The sequence below is a fragment of the Camelina sativa genome, chromosome 9 (assembly GCF_030686135.1).
Source record: "Camelina sativa cultivar CO46 ecotype springtype chromosome 9, ASM3068613v1".
In the NCBI taxonomy this organism is placed as follows: Eukaryota; Viridiplantae; Streptophyta; class Magnoliopsida; order Brassicales; family Brassicaceae; genus Camelina; species Camelina sativa.
Genome location: NC_141888.1, coordinates 27370257 through 27389941, shown reverse-complemented (window position 1 = coordinate 27389941; position 19685 = coordinate 27370257). Strand labels below are relative to the sequence as shown.

The following is a 19685-nucleotide window of genomic DNA, read 5'->3' as shown; positions in this document are numbered from 1 at the left end:
TCAAAACGCTCATATTGACTTATTGTAGATAGAAGCTTGATTTCTTCTCATCAGCTGCTATAATCTGATCACAATTCATTCTCTCTCTCTCTCTCTCTCTATTTTGTTCCCTCACTTTTAAAGTAGAACAAATGTCTACCGGTTGTGCTGTTTGTAGACACATAAGGCATAGATGTCCAGCGAATCGAACTTTGATTCAAGTAAATGTCTTATGATTTATGACATAGTTTAATACTTAAAGGTAGAACAATTATCTGGTGATTATATCAAGTAAATTTCTTATGACATAGTTTAATACTACCGAATCAAAATTCCTTTGTGTAAGAGATTCAATGCTCAACGAATGCTAAGCAAAAAAACAAATCAAATGGTAACAACACATTAGCAAAAATGCAATCTTTTGCTCAGTAGAAAGGTAAGGTATACAAGATGATGTAGTACATTGATGTTAATTTTACATAGTATTAAATTACTCAAATGTTACTCATTTTAGGTAATATTACCAGAATCTACAAAAAACTTTTTTATTACTAGAATGTTTCGGGTATTTTCAAAATACCCAGCGTGCCCCTGTTTTATGTTATCGGAAAAAACGTTATTACAAAAATGTTATTGCCACGTCAGACGCCACGTCAGAAATCGCTGACGTGTACCATAACTCAACCGTAACGCGATACAGAGTATGTTGCGGCTGAATTATAGGTATGTTGCGGCTGAGTTACTCAAAAAAACATTTGAGTAAGAGCGGACGGCTGACTTATGAAAATCTGGCTGAGTTACGCCCATAAGTCAGCCAAGCGTTATGGCTGACTTATTAAATTTGGCTGAGTTATGCGCATAAGTCAGCCAAGCGTTATGGCTGACTTATTAAATTTGGCTGAGTTATGCGCATAACTCAGCTGTAGTGATGGCTGAGTTTTCACCTGATGGTTGAGTTGTCAAGATTTTGGCTGAGTTATCGCTACGACACGGTTGAGTTGTCAAAATTTTGACTGAGTTATCACAACGACACGGCTGAGTTGCCATTTTCCGACTGGCTGAGTTATGAAAAATGGCTGACTTATGAGATGTAGTTACGGCTGAGTTATGGTAAAAAAACTATAACTCAGCCGTCATAGGCTGACTTATCGACAAGTCAGCCGTTTGACGGCTGACTTATTGGCAAAAGATTAATTACTAGAATGTTTTTCAGTTACGGCTGATTTATCAAACGATACGGCTGAGTTACATATTTTCAGTTCATGAAGCGGCTGAGTTTGGCAGCAATTTTTTTTGCTTTTTAATTACTGTAATGTTTTTCGTGTTGTGGCTGAGTTACATTGTTAACTAAACTTCTTTATTACATTGCAAATTAAAAAATTAACTACATGCATGCCATAATATTTAAAATCTTATCATATTTAGGTCTATGTCTATTTTCATTTCAAATGATAATAAAAAATAATAATTTAGGAGAAATAAAATAACTAATTAAAAAAGTTTTTCAGTTACGGCTGACTTATCAAACGATACGGCTGAGTTACATATTTTCAGTTCATGAAGCGGCTGAGTTTGGCAGCAATTTTTTTTGCTTTTTAATTACTGTAATGTTTTTCGTGTTGTGGCTGAGTTACATTGTTAACTAAACTTCTTTATTACATTGCAAATTAAAAAATTAACTACATGCATGCCATAATATTTAAAATCTTATCATATTTAGGTCTATGTCTATTTTCATTTCAAATGATAATAAAAAATAATAATTTAGGAGAAATAAAATAACTAATTAAAAAAGTTATTAAATAAAAGAAAAACAGTAAAAATTATATTTCTTGATATATGAATTAAATAAAAACGAAAAAAAATAATTTTTTGTATTATATAACTGAATTTTTGTTTTTTTAAATAAAAAAAATAAATAACTCAACTTACCACATCTTTAACTCATGAAAATTTCCATGATGTTGAATAATCTCTTGAGTTAACAATTTTACAAAGGATATACCTCAAACTTGTACATCAACCATAACACATGATTATTCAAACTCAACTTCAAAAAAAGTAGTTTTGTTAGTGATTGGTAACATTTTTGAATAAAATTTAGGTCTATGTTTATTTTCATTTCAAATGATAATAAAAAATAATAATTTAGTAGAAATAAAATAACTAATTAAAAATTATTAAATAAAAGAAAAACAGAAAATTATTTTTCGTGATATATGAATTAAATAAAAACGAAATTTTTTTTTTTGTATTATATAAATGAATTTTCATTTTTTTAATTAAAAAAAATAGATAACTCAACTTACCACATCTTTAACTCATGAAAATTTCCATGATGTTGAATAATCTTTTGAGTTACCAATTTTACAAAGGATATACCTCAAACTTGTACATCAACCATAACACATGATTATTCAAACTCAACTTCAAAAAAATTAGTTTTGTTAGTGGTTGGTAACATTTTTGAATAAAAGTTAGGTCTATGTCTATTTTCATTTCAAATAATAATAAAAAATAATAATTTAGGAGAAACAAAATAACTAATTAAAAAAGTTATTAAATAAAAGAAAAACAGTAAAAATTATTTTTTTTGATATATGAATTAAATAAAAACGAAAAAAATAATTTTATTTATATTATATAACTGAATTTTCGGTTTTTTTTTTAATTAAAAAAAATAGATAACTCAACTTACCACATCTTTAACCCATGAAAATTTCCATGATGTTGAATAATCTTTTGAGTTAACAATTTTAAAAAGGATATACCTCAAACTTGTACATCAATCATAATACATGATTATTCAAACTCAACTTCAAAAATATTAGTTTTGTTAGTGATTAGTAACATTTTTGAATAAAATTTAGGTCTATGTCTATTTTCATTTCAAAAGATAATAAAAAATAATAATTTAGGAGAAATAAAATAACTAATTACAAAAGTTATTAAATAAAAGAAAAACAGTAAACATTATTTTTCTTGATATATGAATTAAATAAAAAACGAAAAATAATTTTTTTTATTATATAACTGAATTTTCTTTTTTTAATTAAAAAATAGATAACTCAACTTACCACATCTTTAACTCATGAAAATTTCCATGATGTTGAATATGTCTATTTTCATTTCAAATGATAATAAAAAATTATAATCTAGGAGAAATAAAATAACTAATTAAAAAAGTTAGTTTTGTTAGTGATTAGTAACATTTTTGAATAAAATTTGAGTTAAGTCCATAACTCAACTTAAGTCAATAGTAACACATGTTACCAGTCATAGCCTATATCATCTATTTACTTTCAGATTTTTCTTGTGATAACTCAGCCATAACTCACAATAATTCAGCCGTCACATGACCTTTCGTTTTCCCGTAAATATTATAACTCAGCCGTAAAGTCATATCTATCATCCGTTTACTTTCAGATTGTTTCTTGTGATAACTCAGCCATAACTCACTATAACTCAGCCGTCACATGACCTTTCGTTTTCCCGTAATGATTATAACTCAGCCGTAAAGTGATATTTTGGCGTGAAACCATCAGTTTACCTAATAATAGACATATTTCCATTCTAAATTTAAATTTTGAGTTATAATAATTTTAATATTCAATTGTTGGAGAAATACTTTTAGAAAAATAAAATTCTAAATTCGAATAATAATTATTTAATTATTTGCAATAATATCTTCTAATTAAAAAAGTTATTAAATAAAAGAAAAACAGTAAAAATTATTTTTCTTGATATATGAATTAAATAAAAACGAAAAAAAATAAATTTTTTGTATTATATAACTGAATTTTCGTTTTTTTAATTAAAAAAATAGATAACTCAACTTACCACATCTTTAACTCATGAAAATTTCCATGATGTTGAATAATCTTTTGAGTTAACAATTTTACAAAGGAAACTTGTACATCAACCATAACACATGATTATTCAAACTCAACTTCAAAAAAATTAGTTTTGTTAGTAGTTGGTAACATTTTTGAATAAAATTTAGGTCTATGTCTATTTTCATTTCAAATAATAATAAAAAATAATAATTTAGGAGAAATAAAATAACTAATTTAAAAAGTTAGTTTTGTTAGTGATTGGTAACATTTTTGAATAAAATTTGAGTTAAGTCCATAACTCAACTTAAGTCAATAGTAACACATGTTACCAGTCATAGCCTATATCATCTATTTACTTTCAGATTTTTCTTGTGATAACTCAGCCATAACTCACAATAATTCAGCCGTCACATGACCTTTCGTTTTCCCGTAAATATTATAACTCAGCCGTAAAGTCATATATATCATCCATTTACTTTCAGATTGTTTTTTCTGATAACTCAGCCATAACTCACTATAACTCAGCCGTCACATGACCTTTCGTTTTCCCGTAATGATTATAACTCAGCCGTAAAGCGATATTTTGGCGGGAAACCATCAGTTAACCTAATAATAGACATATTTCAATTCTAAATTTAAATTTTGAGTTATAATAATTTTAATATTCAATTGTTGGAGAAATACTTTTAGAAAAATAAAATTCTAAATTCGAATAATAATTATTTAATTATTTGCAATAATATCTTGTAATTAAAAAAGTTATTAAATAAAAGAAAAACAGTAAAATTATTTTTCTTGATATATGAATTAAATAAAAACGAAAAAATATTTTTTTTTATTATATAACTGAATTTTCGTTTTTTTAATTAAAAAAAAAATAGATAACTCAACTTACCACATCTTTAACTCATGAAAATTTCCATGATGTTGAATAATCTTTTGAGTTAACAATTTTACAAAGGAAACTTCTACATCAACCATAACACATGATTATTTAAACTCAACTTCAAAAAAATTAGTTTTGTTAGTGATTGGTAACATTTTTGAATAAAATTTAGGTCTATGTCTATTTTCATTTCAAATAATAATAAAAAATATTAATTTAGGAGAAATAAAATAACTAATTAAAAAAATTATTAAATAAAAGAAAAACAATAAAAAAAATATTTTTCTTGATATATGAATTAAATTAAAACGAAAAAAATAATTTTTGTATTATATAACTGAATTTTCGTTTTTTTTAATTAAAAAAATAGATAACTTAACTTATCACATCTTTAACTCATGAAAATTTCCATGATGTTGACTAATCTTTTGAGTTAACAATTTTACAAAGGATAATAATTAGTTAATTATTTGCAATAATATCTTGTGATAAAAAGCTCACTTTATGAATTTATTATGCATGTGGATTTGAGCAGGCACAAAATTAGTGATTTTTCGCGCTTCCCTAACTATACTTTTTGTGACATCGAGTAACGTTTCAATAATTATTAGGAAACTTACAGAACAAAAGACCCAGATATTATTTGCAATAATATCTTGTGATTAAAATCTCACTTTATGAATTTATTATGCGTGTGGATTTGAGTAGGCACAGAAGTAGTGATTTTTTGCGCTTCCCTAACAACACTTTTTGTAATATCGAGAAATGTTTTAATACTTATTAGGAATCTGACAGAACAAAAAAGCCAGGAAAGAATAATACGTTTTCATATTATTGAGAAGACCCTAAACGATAACTCAGCCATAACTTTACCATAATTCAGCCAACCCTCAAATTAAAATGACTAAATAACCGACCAAACCAAACCGAACCGGAAACTATTTTTTCCATTATTTTCGGTTAGTTACGGTTATATTCGGCTTGCTATCAGCTATATTAAGTTAATCGACCTAATTTGGATAACATGTGGATTATTTATGGTTATATATTCATCTAACCGACCCATAACCGGAAATAACCAAAAAGTAATTTCAAAAAAAATTAAATTTTCAAATGGTTATCATATTAGTATATCCAAATTACCACCTTAAACCAAATACAATATAACCAAAACCAAACTGTTATATTAAAACTCATAATGTTGGAAATATGAACTCCAAACCTCAAACCCTAACCCTAACCCTAACCCTAACCCCTAAATGTCATATTTTTGAATGTTATACACATTTTGATCAAACTGTGTAAAAATCAATTTTTTCTATAATTATTACTTTTTATAGCTTATAATGATTGTAATATTCATTTTTTCATTCTATATTTTAATTTTTGAGTTATAATAATTCTAATTTACAAATATTTCATAAGTCAGCCGTTTATGTCGATAACTCAGCCATATCAGTCAATTGTTTGAGAAATACTTTTATTAAAAAAAAATTAAATTCAAATTCAAATTCAAATTTTGATTTTTTTTTTAAATAAAAGAATCGCTAAAATCTCATTTATTACGCATGTGGTTCTTAACAATAAACATAATTATTGTTTGCGTCTCCCCAACAACACTTTTTGTATTCTCGAGAAGGTATATAATAAATTAATATATCTGTTGCATAACTCAGCCATAACGTTACCATAACTCAGCCAACTTTCAAATTAAAATGACTAAATAACCGACCAAACCGAAACGAACCAGAAACTATTTTTTCTATTATTTTCGGTTAATTACGGTTATATTCGGCTTGCTATCGGTTATACTAAGTTAATCCACCTAATTTGGATAACATTTGAATTATTTATGGTTATATATTCATCTAACCAACCCATAACCGGAAATAACCGAAAAGTAATTTCAAAAATTTTCAAATTTTCAAATGGTTATCATATTAGTATATTCAAATTACCACCTTAAACCAAACACAACATAACCAAAACCAAACTGTTATATTAAAACTCATAATGTTGGAAATATGAACCTTACACCTCAAACCCAAACCCTAACCCTAAACCTAACCCCTAAATGTCATGCTTTGAATGTTTTACACATTTTGATCAGACTGTGTAAAAATCAATATTTGTCTATAATTATTATTTTTTATTGCTTATTATGATTGTAATATTAATTTTTTCATTCTATATTTTAATTTTGAGTTATAATAATTCTAGTTTACAAATATTTCATAAGTCAGCCGTTTATGTCGATAACTCAGTCATATCAATCAATTGTTTGAAAAATACTTTTATTAAAAAAAAAAATTTAAAATTCAAATTCAAATTTTTAATTCTTTTTAAATTAAAAATCGCTAAAATCTCATTTATTACGCGTGTGATTTTTAACAATAAACATAATTATTGTTTGGGTCTCCCCAACAACACTTTTTGTATAACTCAGCCATTACTAAAAAATAACTCAGCCATTACTAAACAATAACTCAGCCACTATTAAACAATCACTCAACCAAATATAAACTAAAGTTATAATATCTGTCTTCCTTCTACACACAATAAATTGGTTTCAATGCACCATAACAGAAAGATATAATAACAATTGTTGATATTTTTGCCTGGATATCATGGCAATGAGCAACTACCTGAACTTCTATATGCCTAGGTCGAGTGATGTATTTCTCAAGAAGAATAGTGTTAACGCCAAAAGAAGCAGCAGCTTCACGTTGAGCCCCTAAAAACGAGTCAGCAAAATCCTTCTCACTTTGCACTATACTGCAGGGTGAGATGGACCTTGAACGAGAGCGACCAGGTCTACGAATTGGGGATCGGCTACGCCTGCGGATAGGGGATCTTCTGAGAGGACTGCGTACTCTCCTTGCAGGTGACCTGAATCATGCCCAATACAAAATATATATTAAAACTCCACATTTCTCAAGATGCAATTCCTATCATCCAATTACTACAGCCGTAATTAGGGTACCACATAGAATTACCTTCTCCTTAGAGGAAGAGGAGACCGTCTTCGAAGACGGAGACCATCTTTCTCAATTTCAGCACCGGCATTATCAGATTTAGATGCATCTCTCTTTGGTGCACTTGAGAGAGGTTTAGGGGGTGGAGATACTTTCCGACGAGGTGGTAGTGTAAAACTTACTTTAACAACATTTCCATCAATTTGGCCCTGCGTTAAGTAAACAAAAAAAAAGTTTGCATAAATCTTCTCAGCAAATATGTTAAGTACAGACATATAGCAGTTTGTATCTGGCAAGAGACGTACACCATCCATGAACAGCTGCGGTTTCTCAGCATCAGCTCTTGCCTTGAATTCAACGTAGGCATGTCCTCTTGGAAGGTTAACCTATTAAAATGGAAAAGAATTATGAGCAACTTTCTTAACAAGTGATACTAGTAAACAAAAGAGAGTAAGAAATAGTAACTTACAGCTCGATCTATCGCAAGTTCCACATGTATAACTTCACCAAAGTTGCCTGAAAATTCAAAAAAAACAAGCCATTAATAACGTGACGAGTTAAGACTTAACATCTTCACCAAGCAAACTAGTCATCCCAAATAAAATAATCACAATACCAGTAATAGGTAATGACCTATACACTACGGATCAAAGTTGAGGCCTACAGCACTTGTCTACTCGGTTATGGTGTAATAGAATAAGAACAAGCAGAGGAACACACAAAAGACCAATCAACATACCAAAAATTTCTTTCAGATGGCCTTCGTTCACATTCCTACTAAGAGAACCAATATGGAGAACAAGAGATTCTTGAGTAGGAGCAGCTTTCCTGAAAGCATAATTAGATTGTAAAGTCAGCAAAACTAAGCATCTGACGAAAACATGAATTATGTGCACGAGACAGGAGTTTCGAAATTACTTAGAAGGTGAAGAGGCTCCTTTAGATTGTGGAGGAGGAGAGCAACCTCGCCTAGCAGGTCCAGCAGGACTGCAAGAAATAAAAGATTTATCAGAACATCAAGGTCACGATTAGATATATCTAAACCCAGAAAAATAGGTTAAATTGCAAAAGCCTCCGTTCTTACAAACTTCTTCTTCCCACAACAAGGATGAAAGCCTAATTACAGGAATCAAATTGGAAATTGGAAATTGGAAAAAGTGAGGAAGAAACCCTAACCTTTTTCCACGGCGTGGAGGACTGCGACTCCCAGAACTGACGCTCCGGGAAGGAGATGAAGATGAAGAGAGCGATCTAGAACGGGAGCGGGAGCGCGAAAGAGACCCTAGAGGGACTCGAACCAGAGCGGGAACGGGATCTGAAGCTGGAACGAGAAGAAGAGCCAGACAAAGAAGGGGAACGACGGTCACGACTTGGTTTCGTCATGGGCGATATTACTCGAGTAACTTTCCGGCGAAAATTACGCCGAAGTGCCCACACCGTCACCATCGACAATGATCTCGAGTAAATATGTTTTTTTTCGGGTTTATGAAGTCGAAACTATTTGTTTTCCTTCTTTAACATAAACAAGAAAAAACAAGAGTAGATTCTGAAATAAAACTGATTAGTGACCTCGAAAATCGAAAATGATGTATATTTTAATTTGCTGATGTGTATTTTTTTTTTTAATTTTTTACTCAAAATCGAAAAACAAAAACCAAGGAGTATATTGTAATTACACCTAGACCACTAAACATTTGAGTAATTTTCAAAAAATTTATAGATATAAGTAATAAACCAACTTTTGGATAACATTTCAATAATTCTTTCTACTTATGTTATCCTTTTTTCAGTTTCTCGATTTCGTAAACACATATCAGTTTTTATTTCTTGTATTTTTTTTAGAATTAATTTAGAAATTTAGTTATTGAAATTATAGTATTATTATACGTACTAGGTTGATACCCGATTGTTTTTGGATGATTTTTTCATTTTATATTTGTTTTATCTGTGCAATCATAATTAAATTAAAATTGTTTAAATCTTTTAGATACATTAGCAAATTTATATTATTGCCTGAAGATGTTTTGATTTCTCTTTAACTGTTGTTTGCTAATGTTTGCATATCTTGAACTGTAGAATTAGAAGAATTAATGAAAATGATGAATACTTTTGAGCGTGAGATAATATCGATTTTATGGTATGCTCTCAAGTGAGATTTAAGTTGGGACGTATTTGTTAAAGAGAATTCAATGACGTATGCAATGAATGCTTCATATAAATATACATATATCGTTTCATTAACTATATGCACTATGTTTAATTTTGTTTTTGCTTAGACACATATTTACATTTTTAAAACCATATTGAGTACACACAAATTTTTCAAACCACACTAATCGAAGTTTCTATCTTTAACTTGTTTGGTCGGCCAACATTATTTGAAAAAATAGATACCAACTCACAAGTATATCGTGTATATGGTATAGAAGCAACCGGCTGCTCGGCTGCTCCACTAAACGCTCATATCACAAGCTAAATGGTTATTTGGTCTTTAGAAAAAAGTTGGCTCGTATTGGGTTTTATTGTAGTCCATTGTAGTTACATTCAGTTTGTTCCCTCACACAAAATTGTAATTTTGAACAAATTGTTCATCATCGTTGTACTCCTCTGCGACTTGTTTCAGTAGCTTCTCCTGCAACTCATAAGCATCATCCCCTCGAAGAACATCACACGTCCATGTCATCGAAACCTGTTCATTGTGGAGACGGATATAAGAACATAAGCACTCAGCCCAAAAATATTCTTCTACACTTGGTAATTGAGGAGTAAGAGAAGTTTCTTTTAAGTTTCTAGGGAGACTGTTTTGATGAGAAGTTTAAAAAACGCAATTTATGTAACAAGAAAATGGGAATAAAAAGGAGACTGACCATTTCCAAAGCTCCTCTAATGACTCCACTTAAGACATTGCAGTAGTAAAGACCTTGGCAAGTATTGGGAAGTCCTCCAAGATTATACTGCAGCAAGCCTCATCTGCGTCCCAGCTTGTCACTGATGCAGTGACCCCTAAGAACATCTTGAACCCCACCTGTGTAATAAGGCAAAGCATGTTACTGCTTCTCAATACCATTAAACCAAAGGAGATATCTACTAGACATTAAACACTATGCTCTAGACTAAACTCAGATTAAACACTTACGGTTTGGTTAACTAAACACTTATGGTTTGGTTTGTGACTTGTATTGCGGCTTCATAGTGAAAGCGTTAACCAAAGACTATAGAGTTACCAAAGTCATAGACACGTTTATCATCCATCTCTCAATTCTCAAGTCGGAGAAATGGTAGTAGAGATGACAATTTCGTTCCTTTGTCGAGAAAGCTAAATGGAGATTTAAAAATTAATGCTTACATAGTGGCAAGACAGCAACCACAGCATCAACTGCAACACATGCAAGAATTTACTAAAAGATGGATCTTTTAATCTCCACATTTAAAATAATTTCAATTCTCCTAAAAACAAACTCCATTGATGTTATGAGTTGGAAATTACCTCAGGATGATCAGAGAAAGAAGCAGAAGGTAAGAGACCAAGCGACATAATAGATTTAACAGAGCCGAGGAATTTTTCACCAACCTTAGACAAATCCATCCCATCACTACCCTGAGATAATAAGAAAGGGAGAAAGAAGAAAACCCTAGAGCTGTCGAATTCAGCACCATAACCAAGTTCGTTTAGATCTCTGCCATTGAAGAGAAATGGATTACCCAAAACTGAATGGAAAAAGATTAGGCTGCATCTCTCAATCTCATCTAAATGGCGACGAAGAAGAAGAAATCAAGCGTCGATTGAATAAACGTATCGTTTTACTTTTTGCTTTGTCCACATAAGACTAAAACCAGCTGATATGTATTAATATTATAATTTGATTGGTTATAGGTTTTTACTGAGGTGTCAACACCAGCTTCAATGTTGAGGCTGATGTGTCACACCAGGAATGCAACGCATTCTTCTTCTTTTATTGTATTGATTATGATTGGATTAATGATTGGAATGTGTCTCACTGACCTCCCTATCACCGTATCACGCGAACACACAATAAATGGAGAATTTAGTAGCTTAGGATGAACTTACTATCCAAAATAATATCTAGCAACAGAGTAAAGAAGTTCTCTGAAGTCAAGTTTATAAGCATGAATGCAGGATGAATAACGTACCAGCAACTTATGACCTACGCTAGATGTATCTTGACTTGTAAGAGCCACTTGACTTGGCACCAACGGAGATGTTCCTTGTTCAAGCTCGATGGTTCTCTGGAGGATCAAATGTATAGATTCATCATGAGACATCTCATGCAGGATGGACTATAATTTATATGCTTAAGCTTAACTAACCTTGAGAAACTTAATGGGAATTAGTGGTAAATGTTATATATTAAAAAAATAGGGAATATAAAAAAAAAAATCACTACAAGAAAATTGGGTTTTAATAGCACAGTAGTACAGCGTTTTTGGCAATAATGCTATCGTTAGTAGACCTTTAATTTTTAGATAGCGTTTATGTATATGTAAACGCTATGTTATATTATATTAAAAAATGAATAAATTTTTTGCCTATTTCGGGGCTATGTTTAATAGCAATACCAATTAGTAAACGCTATGATAGTGTTAGGCGGTAAACTAAAAATTAGATCCCGCGACACTTAGAAACATTTGGAGGCTATCTTTTCACTTCTCGACAAAAATCCCCAATTACCCACGAACCCTAAAATTTCATTTCTTCCCTCTCTCTTTTTTTTGCTCGATTTTCACTGTCTATTTCCGAAATCCGACTTGTGTCCGACACAATTTTTACTCTCCCAACACAGATCTCCGACAATTTCACTCTCCGACACAGATCTTACTCAAAGTCTTTGCCAAATCGGATTGTCTCCCGAGTCTTTCCAGCTTCCCCTCGGTCGATTGTGGTTTTATTTTTCTGGTAAATCTCACTCTTTTGTACGAAATCTCAGTTTTGTTCATTCTTTCGATCTAGAGTTTTATTGTTCTGATTCTTCTGATATGTTTCTAATTTGTTAATTTTGTTTTTTTGTCGGTCGATTTCAAGGAAAAGTGAAGACAATCTAGAAGGTATTTCACTCCAACTTGGTCGATTTCGTTTTTTTGTTTTTTTTTTTGTTGGTCGATTTCGTTCTTTTTTGTTGTGACTTAACGTGAGTGTATCTGATTACTTGTGTGCACATTTGGTCGGAGCTGTTGTAACATGGATAAAACTTGGGTCTGGTTACCAAGGTATTAACTTGAATGTTCTTCATCCATATCATTTCAGATTCGGGTTTCTTAGATTTTGTTTCTCTGATTACTTTTGTACGTTTCTTTATTACTTACAGGAATAGTCTTGAGTATGAGCTAGGAGCAACTAAATTTGTGTTTGATTCAGCAAGATGTTTGGGTAATCTATCAGATATGTTTTGTCCTTGCGTTGACTGTCGCAATGTGGTTCATCAGTCAAATGAGACAGTGTTGGAGCATCTGGTTATTAGAGGGATGGATCTAAAGTACAAGAGAAGTAAATGTTGGAGTAAACATGGGGAGATAAGGAATGAAAAGACAGCGGATGCTGATACATCTGAGTACGAGGCTTTTGAGTTGATTAGGACAGCTTTTAAGTCGAGTGAAGGCAAGAAATTGTCTGAGAATCACAGTGTAGAAGAGTTGGAGGGTATTGACAGTAAAGAGGAAATCGAGTTTAGAAAGAAGTTAGAGGATGCAGAAACTCCCTTATACTCGACGTGTGCTAACTACACAAAGGTTTCTGCAATCATGGCACTTTACCGGATAAAGGTCAAGAGTGGGATGTCAGAGAACTTTTTTGAATGCTACCTGGAGAGAATGTGCTGCCTACGTCTACGGATGAGATGAAGAGATTTTTGAAGGTTTTTGGTTTTGGTTATGATTCCATTCATGCCTGCATAAATGATTGTATCCTTTATCGGAAGCAATATGCGGAGTCAACAAGCTGTCCAAGATGTGCTGAATCAAGATGGGAAACAGATAATATAACCGGTGAGGAGAGGAAAGGGATTCCAGCAAAGGTGCTATGGTACTTTCCAATAAAAGATAGATTTAGGAGGATGTTTAGATCAAAACGGTTGGCTAAGGATTTGCGTTGGCACTTTACTAATGCTAGTGAAGATGGTACAATGCGGCATCCAGTGGACTCCTTGACTTGGATCCAGGTAAACGATAAATGGCCAGAGTTTGCTGGGGATGCTAGAAACCTTAGACTAGGAATTTCTACTGATGGGATGAATCCGTTCGCTATCCAAAACACCAAATACAGCACATGGCCGGTGTTCTTAGTCAATTACAATATGGCTCCAACGGAGTGTATGAAAGAAGAAAACATCATGTTGTCAATGTTGATACCTGGACCAACCGCACCAAGCAACAATATTGATGTATATCTACAGCCGCTGATAGATGACCTAAAAGAGTTATGGAATGATGGTATGGAGGTTTATGACTCGTTTAAGCAGGAGAGTTTCACTCTAAGAGCTATATTGTTGTGGAGTATCACTGACTATCCAGCATTAGGTACATTATCTGGATGTAAAGTGAAAGGGAAGCAAGCGTGTATTGTCTGTGGGAAGGATACACCTCATAGGTGGTTAAAGTTCAGCCGCAAACATGTATATATGGGTAACAGGAAGCGTTTGAGACCTGGACATCCTTACAGACGTAAGAAATGGTGGTTTGACAATACGGTGGAGGTTGGTACTGCAAATAGAATTCAGAGTGGAGCAGAAATACTTGAGAGCCTTAAAGATTTTAGGAATGAATTTGGTAGACCTTTAGATAAGAAAGGCAAGAGAAAAAGAGTTGAGGCAGATGTTGATGATGCAAGTTCAGCTGATGAATATGAAGAAGGCGATGATCAATGGCGGTGGAAAAAAAGATCAATCTTCTTTGACTTACCTTATTGGAAGGTTAGTAGAAATTAATAAATGAAATTTCAATTTGGTTCTTAAATTTAACTACTATAGTGTGTTTCTGATTTTCACTTGTTGAATGGATATTGCAGTATCTGCCTGTGAGGCATAATATTGATGTCATGCACGTGGAAAAGAATGTGTCTGATGCACTATTATCTATTCTAATGCATAGTGGAAAATCCAAGGATGGGTTGAAAGCAAGGAAAGATTTAGAAGACATTGGTATTCGAAGCAACTTACATGCGGAGATACGTGGGAAGAGAACCTACTTACCTCCAGCTGCGTATTGGCTTTCTAAGGAGGAGAAACGTAAATTGTGCAGAAGGTTATCCAAATTCAGAGGTCCTGATGGATATTGTGCCAACATCTCCAATTGTGTGTCAGTATATCCTCCCAGCATTGGTGGTCTCAAGTCACATGACCATCATGTCATAATGCAGAACCTGTTTCCGGTGGTTTTGAGAGGTTTACTGCCTAAAGGACCTCGTATAGCAGTGAATCGAGTATGCAATTACTTCAACAGGCTGTGCCAACGTGTAATTGATCCAGAGAAGCTAATTACACTAGAATCAGAGTTCGTGGAAACAATGTGTCAGTTGGAGAGATACTTTCCACCATCTCTTTTTGACATTATGTTTCACCTGCCAATACACCTAGCAAGAGAAGCACGCTTGGGTGGCCCTGTACACTTCAGATGGATGTACCCTTTTGAGAGGTAATTTCTATGTTCTATATATTTAAGATGTTAAATAATCTTGTATGGCCATAATTATAATGAGTTTTCTTATGTACATGTAGATACATGAAGACACTAAAGGCATATGTGAAGAATTTTGCAAGGCCAGAAGCTTGTATGGCTGAAGGCTACTTGGCGGGTGAATGCCTTGCGTTTTGTTTAGAGTTTCTTCAGAAGTCTGTTCCAGTTGAAGAAACACTTGCTCGCAATGAAGATGTTGAGGTAGATGAACATGTCCTTGAAGGTCGACCACTGCAGAAAGCCACAGAAAAGATTCTCACAGATAAAGAGCGAGACATAGCTCATCGGTATATTCTCATGAATACAGCAGTCATGGAACCATATATTGAGTAAGGGTAAATTTTATTGAGTTTTATATTTACAATCTTGGACTTTTATGAAATATGAGTCTAACTATGTGTAAAACAGGTTGCATTTGGAAGAACTGCAAGCTATAGATGCAAGATGCGCAAAGAATTCAACTCTATTATGGAAATATCATAACGAAAGGTTCCCACAGTGGATTAAAAAAAAGGTTAGAAGAATGTCAAATATCAATTTGTTAGTTATAAATTTGATTGTGGTTGTGTTCATGACAAATAATTGTTTTTTGTTAACTGCTAGATACCAAGTAACTCGAAGGACCATTCTAGTAGGCTGAGATGGCTTGCTTTTGGACCAAGACATATCGCTCAAACTTATAAGGGTTTTGTAGTAAACGGCCATCGCTTTCAAACAGATGATGTCAAGAGGAAGACTCAGAATAGTGGAGTAACTTATGAAGCATTCTCTATGTGTAGAGCTAGTTCTAAAGATACGAGACAAATGGCAGACATAGTAGCATTCTATGGAGTGATAAAGGAGATCGTATTGATGGACAACCACATGTTCCATGTTCCATTATTTAGGTGTAGTTGGGCTAACAAAGGGAATGGAGTGAAAGAGGAAGAGGGGTTCACACTTGTCAATCTCCATATGAATCAGACATCATTCTTAAATGATCCTTTCATTCTGGCATCGCAAGCTAAACAAGTTTTTTACTCCAGAGATGATGAGAACTCACCTTGGTATGTTGTTATGCGGGCACCACCAAGAGGGTACAACATGATGGACATAGTAGATGAGTTAGTTCCTGCACAATCATCAGTCCAGCCAATTGAAGATTTAGGAGATCATGAGACTGATGATGACAGTTTTTGTGTTAGGGATGATTGTGAAGGTGTTCTAGTATAAGATTTAATTAAAAACTTGATTGTGTTTCAGGTAACCAAAGACGATGAAACCTGTAGCTGATAAAGTAGTTCGTCGCAGTAAGCGCCAGGCGGGAGTTGATGTGAGTCCTGTATTATCCTTGAGGAAGAAGAAAAACAAGAAGGCTCATGTAACTGAAGGAGATAATAATGCAGAGGAACTAGATCAGAGTGTTGAGATAATGCAAAATGTAACTGAAGGAGATAAGAACGCAGAGGAACCAGATGTTGGAGAAAGAGATGAGACTGAAGCAGAAGAAGACTCACCCCGTGTACAAGAATCTAACGCCTCTGAAACACAAACACAACAATCAGATAACATAAAGAAGAAGTCAAGAGGTCCAACGAGAATGCGCAAAGTGGCAAAGCATGATGACGATAAGGTGGATGTGGAGTTTAATGCTATGGGTGAGCATGTTGGCAGTGGATCAGTGACACTCTCCTCTTTCCTTGGTCCTCTTGTGAGAGAGCATGTGCCAGTACTGCTAGATGACTGGAGACATCTCGATGAAAGGACAAAAGACGTGATGTGGGAAGAAATTCAGGTAAGCTTGACTAAGTGTATATCTATCTATTAATAATCTGTAAATGATTTTAATGTTTTAAGTTGGCAATGTCTGACAGGTAAGGTTCAATTTGAAAGAAGATTGGCAAAAAGAAGCACTCTTAAGGCAAATGGGTGGGTTGTGGAGGGCTTCTAAATCTACGCTTTCTAGAAAAGTTCGAGCTACTAAAAGCAAGGTCAAATTACAGGAACTAAAGCCTAGCAACATCCAATGTGCATCAGCTTGGAACAGTTGGGTGAATAAATTGAATAGCACAGCTTCTAAGGTTATTAAAAAACTTCCCATTGATTATTTAACTTTTTTTGTGTATATTACTTATGGCCATTTCTTTGTGTCAATAGGAGAAAAGTGAAAAATTCAGACGTATGAGGAAGGGTCAAATTCCTCACACCACCAGCCGCAAAGGAATGGTTCGCTTAGCTCATGAGATGGTATGTGTGCTTCTATATTGAATTGGTTGGTTGTATGACTACTTGAGATATTATAGAATTGGTTGGTTGTACTTGTAGAAAAGAAAGAGTTCTGATCCTAGGAAAGTTACTAGAAGTAAGGTGTGGATAGCAGGACATACACATTCTGATGGAAGACCTGTGAGGGAAGAATTTGCAGAAACGATTGTAAGAATCACCAATCATAATGTTTGTTCTTTAAGTTATTTGAAAGTAGTTTATATATGTTGTGTATCAATTTTTATTTCAGGAAAAGATCAAGACAATTGATAGTGAAATGGACTCCACAACCACGGATAATGTTAGAGACGATGCTGTGAGTCAGGTACTTGGAAAAGACAAACCAGGAAGACTTAGAGGCATGGGCAGAGGCGCTACTATTACCAAGATGGCATTCTTACAGACTAGAGACTCCCATGTCCAGAAGCTTGAAGCTACTCAAGCAGAATTACTTACCAAGATTGCAGATTTGGAGAATGTGGTCAGTAACTTAGCTGGTAAAAAGGTAACTATTTTAAACTGGTTCTGTCATGATGTGAAATTTTAAGATGTAATTTTGATTTAGATACCAACTTATATGGATGTTTTGGTTATCATGTCCTTGCAGAGTCATGATCCGGTTTCGCAGTCTGACTTAAGCGATGCTACCAAAGGAGGAATTAGGTGCCAGCTACTGGATTGGTGTTCGGCTAATGATGTGGTTGTTGGTGAAGGAGAATACTGTTCCAGTGAACCTACATATAAGATTGGTCGCATTCCATTGGGTCCTAATGCAGCAGCTGTAATTGTGAAGTATGCATCAATCCCAGAAGCATATATCTGGAGACCTACTCCAACCATTGTCTCCCTTAGTCAAGCTGTAGGAGGTAAAATCGCATGGCCCACTGACAAGATAATATTAGACGATCCCCTATCCCAACCTCCTACCACTGTTAGTGAAGAGGTAAATTACGACTGCTGTATTTCTCTCTAGAATAATGTGAATTAGATTATAATTTGACTGTATATTTTTTGCGACTCGTTAGCAAACGGATGCATCACTAGGAAGAGTTCACATCTTTGATTATTGGAATGGAAATGGGGATTTGATTGCTGAGGGTCTGTTGTTGTCAACTGATGCTAAACATTTGGTGAACGATATTGCACTGGGACCAAATGCTGCAGTTGTTAAGGTCCAGCTAGTGGTAAACCCGGATGCTTATTTATGGAGACCAATGCCTGAATTCTCAATCATGGGTGATGCACTAAATGAGACCATAGCATGGCCTATTGATAAGATAAACCTAATCCAAACACTTCCAACCGATGAATCAACCAGGAAATCAAGTCAGGTAAGTTTTTGCAACTAGTTTTTTTGCATGTCTGAATGGTTGAAACTTTGATTGCAATTGTTGATCTGATGATGTGTTATAATTTTTGGTTATAGAGTGCTAGTCCCAGCACTTGTAGTAGCAGCAAATGTGCCAAACAGAAGTGTATTCTGTTGGATATTGATAACTCTGGGCAGAGAGTTGCCACCGGTCGTGTATCCTCAACTGATCCAGCAGAGAAGGTTCATTTCGTCCCTTTAGGTCCCAATGCTAGCAAGGTATGGGTAGAGGTTTCAAAGGTTGATGGTGCTAGAGTATGGAGAGCAAACTCTGAGGTTGAATTCATAGCTGATGCAGTCGGAACCACTGTGGCTTGGCCTAATGACAAGATTATATTCATTTGAGGCTGACACATTTGAATTTTATGTAGTACTATGAACTTGTATCTTTAGAATGTCTGTGGCTTTGTAACATTCAATCTTATTGGATATTTTAAATTTCTATTAAACAAATCAAAATTTCTATCAATTAAAAAAAATAATATAATAAAAAATAAATAATTAAAATAAATAATAAAAAAATAAATGTAAACAATTACATTTATATAAATGCTATATTAATATTTAAAACAATAATTTGAAAACGCTGTTATAGAATATTTAATTGCAGACGCACAAATGCTATGGTAGCCGCGAATACAATAGCAGAACAAAAAAATACTATATAAAGTGTCTGATCTATAATGACGGGCGCAGATATAGCGTTTGTT

At 33.4% G+C, this 19685-nt stretch overlaps 1 protein-coding gene, 1 long non-coding RNA gene and 1 pseudogene across 6 annotated transcripts; 1 reads left to right on the top strand and 2 right to left on the bottom strand.

Annotated features, from left to right (window-relative positions):
* Window positions 1-7131: 7131 nt before the first annotated feature.
* Window positions 7132-9179, bottom strand: LOC147938855 (serine/arginine-rich splicing factor SR45-like; annotated as a pseudogene). Its single transcript, XR_015565537.1, has 7 exons — window positions 8853-9179; window positions 8595-8663; window positions 8416-8504; window positions 8146-8192; window positions 7982-8062; window positions 7698-7885; window positions 7132-7590 (listed from the first exon to the last, which is right to left on the bottom strand). The product of XR_015565537.1 is annotated as a serine/arginine-rich splicing factor SR45-like (transcript).
* A 987-nt stretch (window positions 9180-10166) lies between these two features.
* Window positions 10167-11504, bottom strand: LOC147938854 (uncharacterized). 2 transcript variants are annotated; one of them, XR_015567113.1, is made up of 4 exons: window positions 11164-11497; window positions 10813-11052; window positions 10544-10701; window positions 10167-10365 (listed from the first exon to the last, which is right to left on the bottom strand). It is a non-coding gene; the product is annotated as an uncharacterized LOC147938854 (long non-coding RNA). The 2 variants fall into 2 exon arrangements; XR_015567114.1 differs by lacking the exon at window positions 10813-11052 and having other exon boundaries at window positions 11164-11504.
* Window positions 11505-12873: 1369 nt separating this feature from the next.
* LOC104715515 (uncharacterized) lies at window positions 12874-19428 on the top strand. Of its 3 annotated transcripts, none has more exons than XM_087467496.1 (8): window positions 13730-14599; window positions 14695-15320; window positions 15404-15691; window positions 15771-15876; window positions 17857-18111; window positions 18214-18549; window positions 18632-18937; window positions 19033-19428. In XM_087467496.1, exons 1-8 carry the CDS (start codon window positions 13745-13747, stop codon window positions 19318-19320), a joined length of 3060 nt encoding a protein of 1019 aa, XP_087323622.1. In that variant the 5' UTR covers window positions 13730-13744; the 3' UTR covers window positions 19321-19428. The 3 variants fall into 3 exon arrangements, with proteins under 3 accessions (XP_087323623.1, XP_087323622.1, XP_087323624.1); XM_087467498.1 differs by lacking the exons at window positions 13730-14599; window positions 14695-15320; window positions 15404-15691; window positions 15771-15876 and adding exons at window positions 16618-17136; window positions 17216-17422; window positions 17499-17588; window positions 17667-17774; XM_087467497.1 differs by lacking the exons at window positions 17857-18111; window positions 18214-18549; window positions 18632-18937; window positions 19033-19428 and adding exons at window positions 12874-12902; window positions 15966-16574 and having other exon boundaries at window positions 13001-14599.
* The last annotated feature ends 257 nt before the right edge of the window (window positions 19429-19685 follow it).

What these genes read in the sequence shown, in the direction of transcription:
- LOC104715515 (XM_087467496.1), top strand. Translation starts at nt 13,745, where the DNA reads ATGTTTAGATCAAAACGGTTGGCTAAGGATTTGCGTTGGCACTTTACT. An exon ending in GTCATGGAACCATATATTGA is followed by an intron (nt 15,692 to 15,770) that starts GTAAGGGTAAAT and finishes TGTGTAAAACAG; the next exon opens with GTTGCATTTGGAAGAACTGC. An exon ending in CAACCAGGAAATCAAGTCAG is followed by an intron (nt 18,938 to 19,032) that starts GTAAGTTTTTGC and finishes TTTTGGTTATAG; the next exon opens with AGTGCTAGTCCCAGCACTTG.